Source organism: Bombina bombina, chromosome 3, assembly GCF_027579735.1.
Source record: "Bombina bombina isolate aBomBom1 chromosome 3, aBomBom1.pri, whole genome shotgun sequence".
NCBI lineage: Eukaryota > Metazoa > Chordata > Amphibia > Anura > Bombinatoridae > Bombina > Bombina bombina.
Window position 1 is genome coordinate 217,237,759 of NC_069501.1, and position 13,545 is coordinate 217,251,303.

The window sequence follows — 13,545 nt, forward strand, 5'->3', positions numbered from 1 at the left end:
AATAAATATATATATATATATATATATATATATATATATATATATATATATATATATATATATATTATAGTTATTTTATATATATATATATATATATATATATATATAAAATTACACTTTTTTGTGTGGGTGATAATACATAAAATAATTATTTAAATGAACTGAGACTAGACATGATGCCACATACCTAATTTTCTTAAAAGTAGGTGACACTGGGTGAGTCTGATTTAATCTCAGACAGTCACATACAGCATTCAGCAGCCTCTGCATGTAGTATACAGAACAGGCAGCCCGCGGGTCTTCACGCTGATGTGACGTCACGCGCTTGATCACGTGACGTCACGCGCTTGATCACGTGACGTCCGTCTGACAGAATCAGTCATTGCAAGCTGCCTGTGCCCACCACAGTAGTCCGGAGCAAATTCTGGCTCCAGCTGAGCAAATAGCAGGCTAGATTGGGTGCTGGACCATTGGTTGGGGCACGGGCTGGGCTGGCCTAGTAGCCTGGGTTAGGTCGGGTAATAGCTTGGAACTTAGAACACAGAGTTAAAAAAAACAATTTGTGTGTCTCTCAGAGGCTTGTCCGGTATTTTTGGACTCATATTACCGGGCAGTAACCGGAAATACCGGACTGTCCGGTCAAATACTGGATCCCTGGCAACCCTACTTATATTATCAATTTTTTCATTCTCTTTTGTTGAAAAGCAGGGACGAAAGTTTAGGAGCCGGCCCATTTCTAGAGCACTATATCGCAGCAGTTTTGCAAGAATGTTATCCATTTGCAAGAGCACTAGATAGCAGCACTATTTCCTGCCATGTAGTGCCCCAGATGCCTACCTAGGTATCTCTTCAACACAGATTATCATAGGAAAAAAACAAAATTTGATAATAGACTTAATCTTGAAACTTTTTAAATGGACAGTCTAGTCAAAATTAATCTTTCCTGATTCAGATAGGGCATGCACTTTTCACAGCTAGACAGCACTAGTTCATGAGTGCCATATAGATAACATTGTGCTGACTCCCGTGGAGTTAACTAGGAGTCAGCACTGATTGGCTAAAATGCAAGTCTGTTAAAAGAACTGAAATAAGAGGCAGTCTGCAGAGGCTTAGACACAAGGGCCCCTATTTAACAAAGGTCTTGTGGACCTAATCCGACAGTGCGGATCAGGTCTGCACAACCTCGCTGAGTGCGGAGAGCAATACGCTCTCCGTATTCAGCATTGCACCAGCAGCTCACAAGAGCTGCTGGTGCAACGCCGCCCCCTGCAGACTCGCGGCCAATCAGCCGCCAGCAGGGAGCTGTCAATCAACCCGATCGGGTTGTATTGTGGCGATTCCTGTCCGCCTGCTCAGAGCAGGCGGACAGGGTTATGGAGCAGCGGTCTTTGTGACCACTGCTTCATAACTGCTGTTCGGAGCTTGATAGATAGGCCCCAAAGTAATCACAGAAGTAAAAAGTATATTAATATAACCGTGTTGGTTATGCAAAACTGGGGAATAGGTACTAAAAGGATTATCTATCTTTAGAAACAAAAATTCTGTAGTAGACTGTCCCTTTTAAATGATATATTCTGTCTGAATCACAACATATTTTTTGGGGGGTTTCATATCACTTTAAGTAAGCTACAGGTAGATGATGTAAGTCTGTGCAATGTTAAATGCTACACAATCATTTCCAAGCACTGCACAAGCTCACAGCCACAGCAAAAGACAACAAACACATTTTCTGCATATCCCTGTAGTTTTCTAGATTTAAGAAAACAGATTTAAAGTTTATCCATATGCAGATCTTTTGAGACGCAGAGCTCAGCTGTTGCTATGTACTGCTGTGACGAGGGAATGCAGGTGCTTTGTCGGGTAATACAGAATATATTGGTATTCCCACATTCTTTCCTGTTCTGGAGATCTGGAGCTGCATGCGGTTTCTGGGCTGCTAAATTAACCACCACTACCTTTTCATGCTGTAAAGTACAAAAAAAATTATAATACTAAACTGAAAACTTCCAATTACGTGAACTCTAATTTTCCCCTCTATGGAAAAGGCATTTAACATATGAAAACATCACGTGTCAATGCCATGTCAGAACCACAAGGACAGCATATATTAAACTACACAGGTGGGATCTGAAAACAACCAGGCAAATATTTTCTATAGCAACGAGACTGCTCGACTATGAATAACATCTCGCTTAAGATTCCTGGCATAGCCATTCGCAGCCCTTCCTCACTGGCTGCTGGCTTGAAAATGGACAGAAAAAAAAGGAGGTAGAGTTGCTAACTAGCAGGGAAAAAGTGAGACAGCTAAAGAAATAAAGGCTGTTTAAATAAATCTGTAAGTTGAACATGAGAAGCAAGGATCAAACACATCCAGTGCAAATATGTGCTGCTGGAATAAAGAAAAAAGAGCAAAAATGTTAACTTTAAAGTTGGGAAATAAAGTCACATGGTTCCCGATTGCATTGCACTGACTGGTACAGATTTTACAACTAGCTATATTAAAAAAGTATAACTTTATATTAATTCATGTGAGAATCACAAGGAAATCATAAATGAATGGCAAGGGATAATGGGAATTGTAACATAATATACAGAGTTGTATGGATAGTTCTTCTTACATGATGATCATATTGTAAAAGTGAAGATTTAACATAACATTGTTATGTTTCATGCAATAAAGTGCATTAAAGGAACAATAAAGTAAAAAAAAATGCTTTGATGATTCAGTACATCCAAATTTAAACAACTTTCCAATTTACTCCTATTATCTAATTTGCTTTGTTCTCTTGTTACCCTTTGTTGAAAAGAATACCTAGGAAGGTTCAGGAGCAGCAATGCACCACTTTGAGCTGCATATATCTCTCTTGTCATTGGCTCACCTGATGTGTTCAGTTAGCACCGAATAAATTGCTGCCCCATTAACAAAGGATAACAAGTGAATGAAGTAAACCTGATAGTAGAAGTAAATCGGAACGTTGTATAAAAGGAATATGAAACCCAAAATGTTTATTTGTTCTCGTAGTATCTTTGGTTAAAAAGCAGGGACATAAGCTTAGGAGCCGGCCCATTTCTGGAGCACTTTATGGCAGCAGCTTAGCAATAATGTTGTCCATATGCAAAAGAACTAGATGGCAGCACTATTTCCTGCCATGTAGTGCTCCAGACCCCTACAGGGGTATCTTTCAACAAAGAATATCATGAGAACAAAGCAAGTTTTATAATAAACCTAACTGATCTTAGCTAAGAAAAGGTTTTAAAAGCATCTACAACATGTTAGAGAAATATGCATTGTTATGCAGGCCAGATACACACTCATTGAAAAGGCTTTAAAAGGTTGTTTATCTAATTCCTTTGTTGTGGCCAATTAGAAATAAAAATAAACCAGATCCTGCACATATCAGCCAATCGCTGCACACTCCATTTTATGGGGAACAATATAGCTAAAGAAAAATAATTACAATGTACTACATTATTTTATTCACTATTCTTCTAACTTTATTCTGGTTATTGCAGCTTATCAAATGCCTGCAGAAAGGCAGAAGTTGTATGTAATAAAAAATATATACAGTTTTAAAGGACCAGTAAATACAGTAGATTTGCATAATGAAGAAATGCAAGATAAAAAAACAATGCAATAGCACTTAGTCTAAACTTCAAATGAGTAGCAGCATTTTTTTTCTGACAAATTTCAGTAATGTCTATTTCCACTACAACTGTATCATGTGACAGCAATCAGCCAATCACAAATGCATATATGTATATTCCGTGAATTCTGGCACATGCTCAGTAGGAGCTGGTGACTCAAAAACTGTAAATATAAAACGTATAAATATAAAAAGACTGTGCACATTTTGTTAATGGAAGTAAATTGGAAAGTTGTTTAAAATGACATTCTCTATCTGAATCATGAAAGTTTAATTATGACTTGAGTATCCCTTTAAATGCTTTCAAATGTTTATTTCATATATAGAAAAGCACTAAATGAGACGTAAAATAAATTCTGTGACACTGATATGAATTCTTCAGAAGATTATACAATGCTGGAAATATGTAAACCCTAATATATTACCTATCATTATATGCAAAATCCATCCCCAATACAATGCTCTCTTCAGTATCTTGTCTTCCATTTGTTGAAACAACCACCATGTAGCGTGTCCGATTCTGATAGGTGCTTTCTAGTCTTACGGCCTAATGGGAGAGAGAAAAAATAAATAACTATAAAAACACACACATAACCACACAGCTACTATACTGCAGCACAATAATACAATAACCTTATATTGGCACTAAATAAAACGCACACTTAATTGTCCACGGCTCCTAAAATGTTTGTTCTGGCAACTAACTTTTTGGAGCATTACGATATAAATTGTTTTAAAATATATAGCGGCTACAAACATACCAGATCATTCAGACTGAATAATTGAATCATTCTGCTGTGCTTATAAATCCAAAAACAAATTCTAAGGGTGATCCTAATGCTCCATCATTTTAGATATGAGTAGCTTGCCTGTCTGTGCTGATTGTTATGAGAACTTGTGAAGCCCCACCCCTATTACTCAAAGCCTGATTACACCATAACAGACCACACAGTGAAAAGGAAGACTTTGCAAACAAGACCACATGCTTACGTCAAATGATATTATACAGAAGTTAATAGCAGGTAACGATGAGCGTAATAGCAATTAATTATTTCTATATTGGTAAATACAATGACACTGATACATTTAATTAAACACAGATTTTAAAAAAATGTACCTTAAAAATACCTAATTCACCTGCATTCTTTTTTTTTTTTTTTTTTTTTTAGTTTTTACAAAAAAATGTATTGAATTTTTTTTTTCTCCCAAGCCCTCGGAGGGATACCTAGATCGCGGGAGCAAGCGCATTGCCTTCATCACCATACACTAATGTCAGCGGCATTGAGAGTTTTCATCCATCCTGCCAGAGCACTCATGTGATTGGCAATCAATAAGGATGTTGGAGTTGACCCTGTGGCACTGTGCATGCACAAATTTATTGCCCTATTACGCATGTGGATAGGAGTTCACTTGCATAATAATTATTATGCAAATCATTCTGAGAGCAGTGATTGGAAAGTTCCAATCAAAACCTCGTCTAAATTTTCAGTAGGATTCCTTGAGCTCAACAGAAATGGGTTTTATCAGGATTTTGAAGAATATTTCATTTATATATATTTTTTTTTAAATTAAAGGGACATTCCAGCAAAAATTGGAATCCACGTGGATGAATTTTAGTTTTGAATAAAAGCATTTTTGTAATATATATGTATTAGCAAACTTGCTTCTAATAAAAGCTATAGCCGTTTAAAAGTGTATTTAAGTATGCACCGTAAACCAGAATTTTAAACACAGCACTTGCTCGGAGAACTTAAAAGGGACATAAAACCCAAATTGTTTCTTTTCATCATTTAGATAGAGAATACAATTTTAAACAACTTTCCAAGTTACTTATATTATATAATTTGGTTCATTCTCCTGATATACTTTGTTGAAAAGCATATCTAAATAGGCTCAGTAGCTGCTGATTGGTGGCTGCATATAGATGCCTTGTGTGTTTGGCTCATCCATGTGCATGGCTATTTCTTCAACAAATGATACCTAAATAATGACGCAAATTAGATAATAGAAGTAAATTGAAAAGTTGTTTAAAATTGTATTCTTCATCTGAATTGTGAAATAAAAATGTTGGGTTTCATGTCCCTTTAAGGTGCTTGTACCATCTTGTAACGACTCAGATACAAGCCCCACTGGTGCTCTGAGCAGCTGTATTATTTAAACTAAGTATTTACTATGACGCACTAAGAATATCTAGCTATGCTTCACATGCACGTGCAGAGAAAATGTTAACACAAACAGAGAACTTTTACTAGAAGCATTTTTGCCAATACATGTATATTGCAAATATGTTTCTATTCAAAAGATGTAATTCATCTACATGCATTTAAATGTTGTCAGGAATGTCCCTTTAAATTGCATATTGAGTTTTAACGCTAAAAAGATTGCTTGTCATTGTTAGACAGGGTGCAAAAACTAAACTGGTCCTTAAAGTCTGCAATGTTTTCTCTTTCTTTTAATACAGATGTAAAAATTGCCGATGCTTTTATATACAAGACAGACAACCGTCGGATGTGTGCTCACCTCAGGAAATCACAGCTTCCTGCCCAGTGTGCCATATCAAAGTACATCTGCAGCGCCACTGGGGACACCACAGGCATTACAGTCTATTGTGTTCCTATATTCAGTGCAAGACATCAGCTGGCTTAGTTCTGCCTCAGCTAGAGTGTGCCCAGGCAGGGCTGACACTGCAAGAACACAAGGAATCATTACGCTGCCAAGTCCTCAGGAAACCGTACGGTGCCGGCTTGTGATTCCAAGAAGCTGCCTTGCATCACTTGCAAGAGGAACATAAAGGGAAGTGAGTAGGAACAAAACGCCGGTGAGAAGAATTATCAAAGCCAGCCACTGGTAAAATCATATGGGCTTGGGCCAAAGGGAAGTGACACAAAAGTACAAGGAAAACACAAAAGAAAGAAGCAATAAAATGCTTCCGCGTCAAACCTATGGCAAGAAAAATCACCTAAATTAACTTATCCCCTATAAAATGTTTAAAAATTACACACAATAAAAAAAAACAAAAAACAAAATTTATGCTTACCTGATAAATTTATTTCTCTAGTGGTGTATCCAGTCCACGGATCATCCATTACTTGTGGGATATTCTCCTTCCCAAAAGGAAGCTGCAAGAGGATCACCCACAGCAGAGTTGTCTATATAGCTCCTCCTCTAACTGCCACTACCAGTCATTCGACCGAAGACAAGCAAGAGAAAGGAGACCATAGGGTGCAGTGGTGACTGTAGTTTAAAAATAAAACACACCTGCCTTAAAAAGATAGGGCGGGCCGTGGACTGGATACACCACAAGAGAAATAAATTTATCAGGTAAGCATAAATTTAGTTTTCTCTTGTAAAGGTGTATCCAGTCCACGGATCATCCATTACTTGTGGGATACCAATACCAAAGCTATAAGACACAGATGAAGAGAGGGACAAGGCAGGTGCTTAAACGGAAGGCACCACTGCCTGAAAAACCTTTCTCCCAAAAATAGCCTCCGAAGAAGCAAAAGTATCAAATTTATAGAATTTTGAAAAAGTATGAAGCGAAGACCAAGTCGCCGCCTTACAAATCTGTTCAACAGAAGCCTCATTCTTAAAAGCCCATGTGGAAGCTACCGCTCTAGTAGAATGAGCTGTAATCCTTTCAGGAGGCTGCTGGCCAGCAGTCTCATAAGCTAAGCATATTATACTCCTTAGCCAAAAAGAAAGAGAAGTTGCCGAAGCATTTTGGCCTCTCCTCTGTCCAGAGTAGACAACAAACAATGCAGATGTTTGACGAAAATCTTTAGTAGATTGTAAATAAAACTTTAAAGCACGAACCACGTCAAGATTGTGTAAAAGACGTTCCTTCTTTGAAGAAGGATTAGGACACAGTGACGGTACAACAATCTCCTGATTGATATTTTTATTAGATACCACCTTAGGTAGAAAACCAGGTTTGGTACGTAACACTACCTTATCGGAATGAAAAATGAGATAAGGAGAATCACATTGTAAAGCAGATAACTCCGAAACTCTTCGAGCCGAGGAGATAGCTACTAAAAACAAAACTTTTCAAGATAAGAGCTTAATATCTATGGAATGCAAAGGTTCAAACGGAACCCCTTAGAGAACCTTAAGAACTAAATTTAAACTCCAAGGCGGAGCAACAGGTTTAAACACAGGCTTAATTCTGACTAAAGCCTGACAAAACGCCTGCACGTCTTGAACTTCAGCCAGACGTTTGTGCAAAAGAATAGACAGAGCAGAAATCTGTCCCTTTAAGGAATTTGCTGACAAACCCTTCTCCAATCCATCTTGGAGAAAAGATAATATCCTAGGAATCCTGACCTTACTCCATGAGTAACCCTTGGATTCACACCAATGAAGATATTTACACCATATCTTATGATAGATTTTCCTGGTGACAGGCTTTCATACCTGTATTAAGGTATCAATGACCGACTCAGAGAAACCACGCTTTGATAAAATCAAGCGTTCAATCTCCAAGCAGTCAGCCGCAGCGAAATTAGATTTGGATGGTTGAAAGGACCCTGAAGTAGAAGGTTCTGTCTCAGAAGCAGAGTCCATGGTGGAAAGGATGACATGTCCACCAGATCTGCATACCAAGTCCTGCGTGGCCACGCAGGTGCTATCAAAATCACTGATGCTCTCTCCTGCTTGACCTTGGCAATCAGACGAGGGAGCAGAGGAAACGGTGGAAACACATAAGCCAGGTTGAAGGACCAAGGCGCTGCTAGAGCATCTATCAGCGCTGCCTTGGGATCCCTGGACCTGGATCCGTAACAAGGAAGCTTGGCGCTCTGGCGAGACGCCATGAGATCCAGTTCTGGTTTGCCCCCACGTTGAATCAACTGTGCAAACACCTCCGGATGGAGCTCCCACTCCCCGGATGAAAAGTCTGTCGACTTAGAAAATCCGCCTCCCAGTTGTCGACTCCTGGGATATGGATAGCTGATAGGTGGCAAGAGTGAATCTCTGCCCAACGAATTATCTTTGAAACCTCCAACATCCCTAGGGAACTCCTTGTTCCCCCTTGATGGTTGATGTAAGCTACAGTCGTGATGTTGTCCGACTGAAATCTGATGAACCTCACTGCCGCTAGCTGAGGCCAAATCTGAAGAGCATTGAATATCGCTCTTAGTTCCAGAATGTTTATCGGAAGGATAGCCTCCTCCTGAGTCCATGACCCCTGAGCCTTCAGAGAGTTCCAGACTGCCCCCCAGCCCAGAAGGCTGGCATCTGTTGTTACTATTGTCCAATCTGGCCTGCGGAAGGTCATACCTTTGGACAGATGGACTCGAGATAGCCACCAGAGAAGAGAATCTCTGGTCTCTTGATCCAGATTTAGTAGAGGGGACAAATCTGTGTAATCCCCATTCCACTGACTGAGCATGCAGAGTTGCAGCGGTCTGAGATGTAGGCGGGCAAACGGAACTATGTCCATTGCCGCTACCATTAAGCCGATTACTTCCATACACTGAGCCACCGAAGGGCGAGAAGTAGAATAAAGAACACGGCAGGAATTTAGAAGTTTTGACAACCTGTCCTCTGTCAGGTAAATCCTCATTTCTACAGAATCTATCAGAGTTCCCAGGAAGGAAACTCTTGTGAGAGGGGATAGAGAACTCTTCTTTTCATTCACTTTCCACCCATGAGACCTCAGGAATGCCAGAACAATGTCCATATGGGACTTGGCAATTTGGAAATTTGACGCCTGTATCAGAATGTCGTCTAAGTAAGGGACTACTGCAATACCCCGCGGCCTTAGGACCGCCAGAAGTGACCCCAGAACCTTTGTAAAGATTCTTGGTGCCGTAGCTAACCCAAAGGGAAGAGCCACAAACTGGTAATGCCTGTCTAGGAAGGCGAACCTGAGAAACCGATGATAATCTTTGTGTATCGGAATGTGAAGATAAGCATCCTTTAAGTCCACTGTAGTCATGTATTGACCCTCCTGGATCATAGGTAGGATGGTTCGAATAGTCTCCATCTTGAAAGATGGGACCCTGAGAAATTTGTTTAGGATCTTGAGATCTAAGATTGGTCTGAAGGTTCCCTCTTTCTTGGGAACCACAAATAGATTTGAATAGAATCCTTGCCCCTGTTCCTCCTTTGGAACTGGGTGGATCACTCCCATAACTAGGAGGTCTTGAACACAATGTAAGAATGCCTCTCTCTTTATCTGGTCTGCAGATAATTGTGAAAGGTGAAATCTTCCTTTTGGGGAAGAAGCTTTGAAGTCCAGAAGATATCCCTGGGACACAATTTCCAACGCCCAGGGACCCTGGACGTCTCTTGCCCAAGCCTGGGCGAAGAGAGAAAGTCTGCCCCCTACTAGATCCGTTACCAGATTGGGGGCCAATCTTTCATGCTGTCTTAGAGGCAGCAGCAGGCTTCTTGGCCTGTTTACCTTTGTTCCAAGCCTGGTTAGGTCTCCAGACCGGCTTGGACTGGGAAAAATTTCCCTCTTGTTTTGTATTAGAGGAAGATGGTGCCGCGCTCGTCCTAAAGTTTCGAAAGGCACGAAAATTAGTTTGTTTGGTCCTTAATTTGTTAGACCTATCCTGAGGAAGGGTATGACATTTTCCTCCAGTAATATCAGAAATGATCTCCTTCAGTCCAGGCCCGAATAGGGTCTGCCCCTTGAAGGGAATGTTGAGAAGCTTAGACTTTGAAGTAACGTCAGCTGACCAGTATTTAAGCTATAGCGCCCTACGCGCCTGAATAGCAAAACCTGAGTTCTTAGCCGTTAGTTTAGTTAAATGAACAACGGCGTCAGAAACAAATGAATTGGCTAGCTTAAGCGCTTTAAGCTTGTCAAGTATATCATCCAATGGAGTTTCTACCTGTAAGGCCTCTTCCAGAGACTCAAACCAGAAGGCCGCAGCAGCAGTGACTGGGGCAATGCATGCAAGAGGCTGGAGAATAAAACCTTGTTGAATAAACATTTTCTTAAGGTAACCCTCTAACTTTTTATCCATTGGATCTAGGAAAGCACAACTGTCCTCGACGGGGATAGTTGTATGCTTAGCTAGGGTAGAAACTGCTCCCTCCACCTTAGGGACCGTTTGCCATAAGTCCCGTGTAGCGGCATCTATTGGAAACATTTTCTTAAAAATAGGAGGGGGAGAAAACGGTACACCTGGTCTATCCCATTCCTTAGTAATAATTTCTGAAAACCTTTTAGGTATTGGAAAAACATCAGTGTAAACAGGCACTGCATAGTATTTATCCAATCTACACAATTTCTCTGGCACTATAATGGTGTCACAGTCATCCAGAGTAGCTAAAACCTCCCTGAGCAACACGCGGAGGTGTTCAAGCTTAAATTTAAATGTTGACATATCAGAATCAGGTTGAAGCATCTTCATCATCAAAAAAATCACCCTCAGAAAGAAGCTCTCCTGCCTCAGCTTCGGCATATTGTGAGGGGATATCAGACATAGCTACTAAAGCGTCAGAGTGCTCTGTATTTTTTCTAGCCCCAGAGCTGTCTCGCTTTCCTTGTAACCCTGGTAGTTTGGACAATACCGCTGTAAGGGTATGATCCATAACTGCCGCCATGTCTTGTAAAGTAAACGCCATGGGCGCGCTAGATGTACTTGGCGCCTCTTGAGCGGGAGTCCCTTGAGCGGGAGTCAAAGGTTCTGACACGTGGGGCGAGTTAGTCGGCATAACTTCCCCCTTGTCAGTTTCCTCTGGTGATAAATCTTTTAAAGACAGAATATGATCTTTATAACTTAAAAGTAAAATCAGTAGATTTGGTACACATTCTAAGAGGGGGTTCCACAATGGCTTCTAAACATAATGAACAAGGAGTTTCCGCTATGTCAGACATGTTTAAACAGACTAGCAATGAGACCAGCAAGCTTGGAAAACACTTTGATAAATGTAAACAAGCAAAAAATAAAAACGGTACTGTGCCTTTAAGAGAAACAAATTTTGTCAGAAATTTAAAAACAGTGATAAAAAGCAGTAAATCTTACGAAATTTTTACAGTGTGTATAATAGACTAACAGAGCATTGCACCCACTTGCAAATGGATGATTAACCCCTTAGTTTCAAAACCGGATAAAAAAAAACGATAAACGTTTTTCAACAGTCACAACAAACTGCCACAGCTCTGCTGTGGCCCTACCTGCCCATATAACGACTTTTAAAGGCACGAAAACCCTTTAGAGAGGTCCTAAGTGTTCAGGGGACTTCTTCAGGGAAACTGGATGTCTCAAGCTGCAAAATCTAATGCGCATTTAGGCGCGAAAATAGGCCCCTCCCAACCTGTATTCACAGTGAGAGGGCCTAACAAAACTATCCCTAGGCAAAATATAGCCAGCCATGTGGAAAAAACTGGGCCCCAATAAAGTTTTATCCCCAATATGTATAAAAAAACGTTTAAACACTTCCAGCAAACGTTTTATTTTTCAGTAATGTGAGAAAGCAATAAGAATATTACCTTTTACAGCAAGCATGATACTAGTCGTTATTAAATCACTGTAATCAGGCTTACCTTAAATAAATCCGGTATTAACAGCATTTTCTAGCATATTCATTTCTCTAGAAAAATGTAAACTGCACATACCTCATAGCAGGAGACCCTGCACGCCATGCCCCCAGCTGAAGTTACCTCTCTCTTCAGTTACGTGTGAGAACAGCAATGGATCTTAGTTACAACCTGCTAAGATCATCAAAAACCACAGGCAGATTCTTCTTCAACTTTCTGCCTGAGGCTAAAATAGTACAACTCCGGTACCATTTGAAAATAACAAACTTTTGATTGAAGATAAACTAAATAAAAACACCACATCTCTCTAGCTACTTCCTTTCTTGTCGAGAGCTGCAAGAGAATGACTGGTAGTGGCAGTTAGAGGAGGAGCTATATAGACAGCTCTGCTGTGGGTGATCCTCTTGCAGCTTCCTGTTGGGAAGGAGAATATCCCACAAGTAATGGATGATCCGTGGACTGGATACACCTTACAAGAGAAAACGGTTGTAATGTGCTTTCATTACTGATCGTGTCTACTTTTCTTGTAATTCACCTCTAAAAAGCAGTATTCCCCACAGCCCACAGTTAGGCTAAAGTGCATCCTGCACGATTCAGAACCTCATCCCTGCAATTCCCAACTAAATGATGGATTTAAATGTTTTTAAACACTGTCTGCGTGCAGATATTTTGCAACAGAACACTTAAAATGGACAGTAAAGTCATAATTAGACATTCATGATTTAGACAGAGCATACCATTTTAAACAACTTTCCAATTCACTTCTGTTATTTAATTTGCTTCCATCTCGTTATCCTTTGCTAAAAGGTTTATCTAGGTAAGCTCATGAGCAGCAAAGAACCTAGGTCCTAGCTGCTGATTGGTGGCTGCATATATATATATATATATATATACCGATTGTCATTGGCTCCTCCATGTGTTCAGTTTTTAACTAGTAGTACATTGCTACTCCTTCAGCAAATGATACCAAGAGAATGAAACAAATTTGATAAGAGGTAAACTGGAAAGTTGATTAAAATTGTATGTTCTACCTAAATCATGAAAGAAACATTTTGGGATTCGTGTCCCTTTAATTGCTGCCATGCACTATACATATAACTTAAAGGGACATAATACTCATATGCTAAATCACTTGAAACTGATGCAGTATAACTGTAAAAAGCCGACAGGAAAATATCACCTGAGCATCACTATGTAAAAAAGGAAGATATTTTACCTCACAATCTCCTCAGCTCAGCAGAGTAAGTTCTGTGTAAAAAGTTATACTCCGCTGCTCCCAGCTGCAGGTAAAAATAAATAAATGAAGAAATGAACAGCAGCCAATCAGCATCAGCAGTGCTGAGGTCATGAACTCTTTTACTGTGATCTCATGAGATTTGATTTAACTCTCATGAGATTTCA

At 39.9% G+C, this 13,545-nt stretch overlaps 1 protein-coding gene across 4 annotated transcripts in view; it reads right to left on the reverse strand.

Moving 5' to 3' along the window:
- Positions 1-13,545, reverse strand: part of SSH2 (slingshot protein phosphatase 2) — a 479,353-nt gene that overhangs the window by 48,983 nt on the left and 416,825 nt on the right. For 3 of the 4 annotated variants that reach the window (XM_053706138.1, XM_053706137.1, XM_053706139.1), the window contains one exon: positions 4,070-4,191. In XM_053706138.1, coding sequence (XP_053562113.1) covers positions 4,070-4,191 — 122 coding nt within the window. Of the gene's footprint in view, positions 1-4,069; positions 4,192-4,405; positions 5,244-13,545 lie in introns of those variants that run through there. The other variant, XM_053706140.1, reaches the window with a different exon arrangement.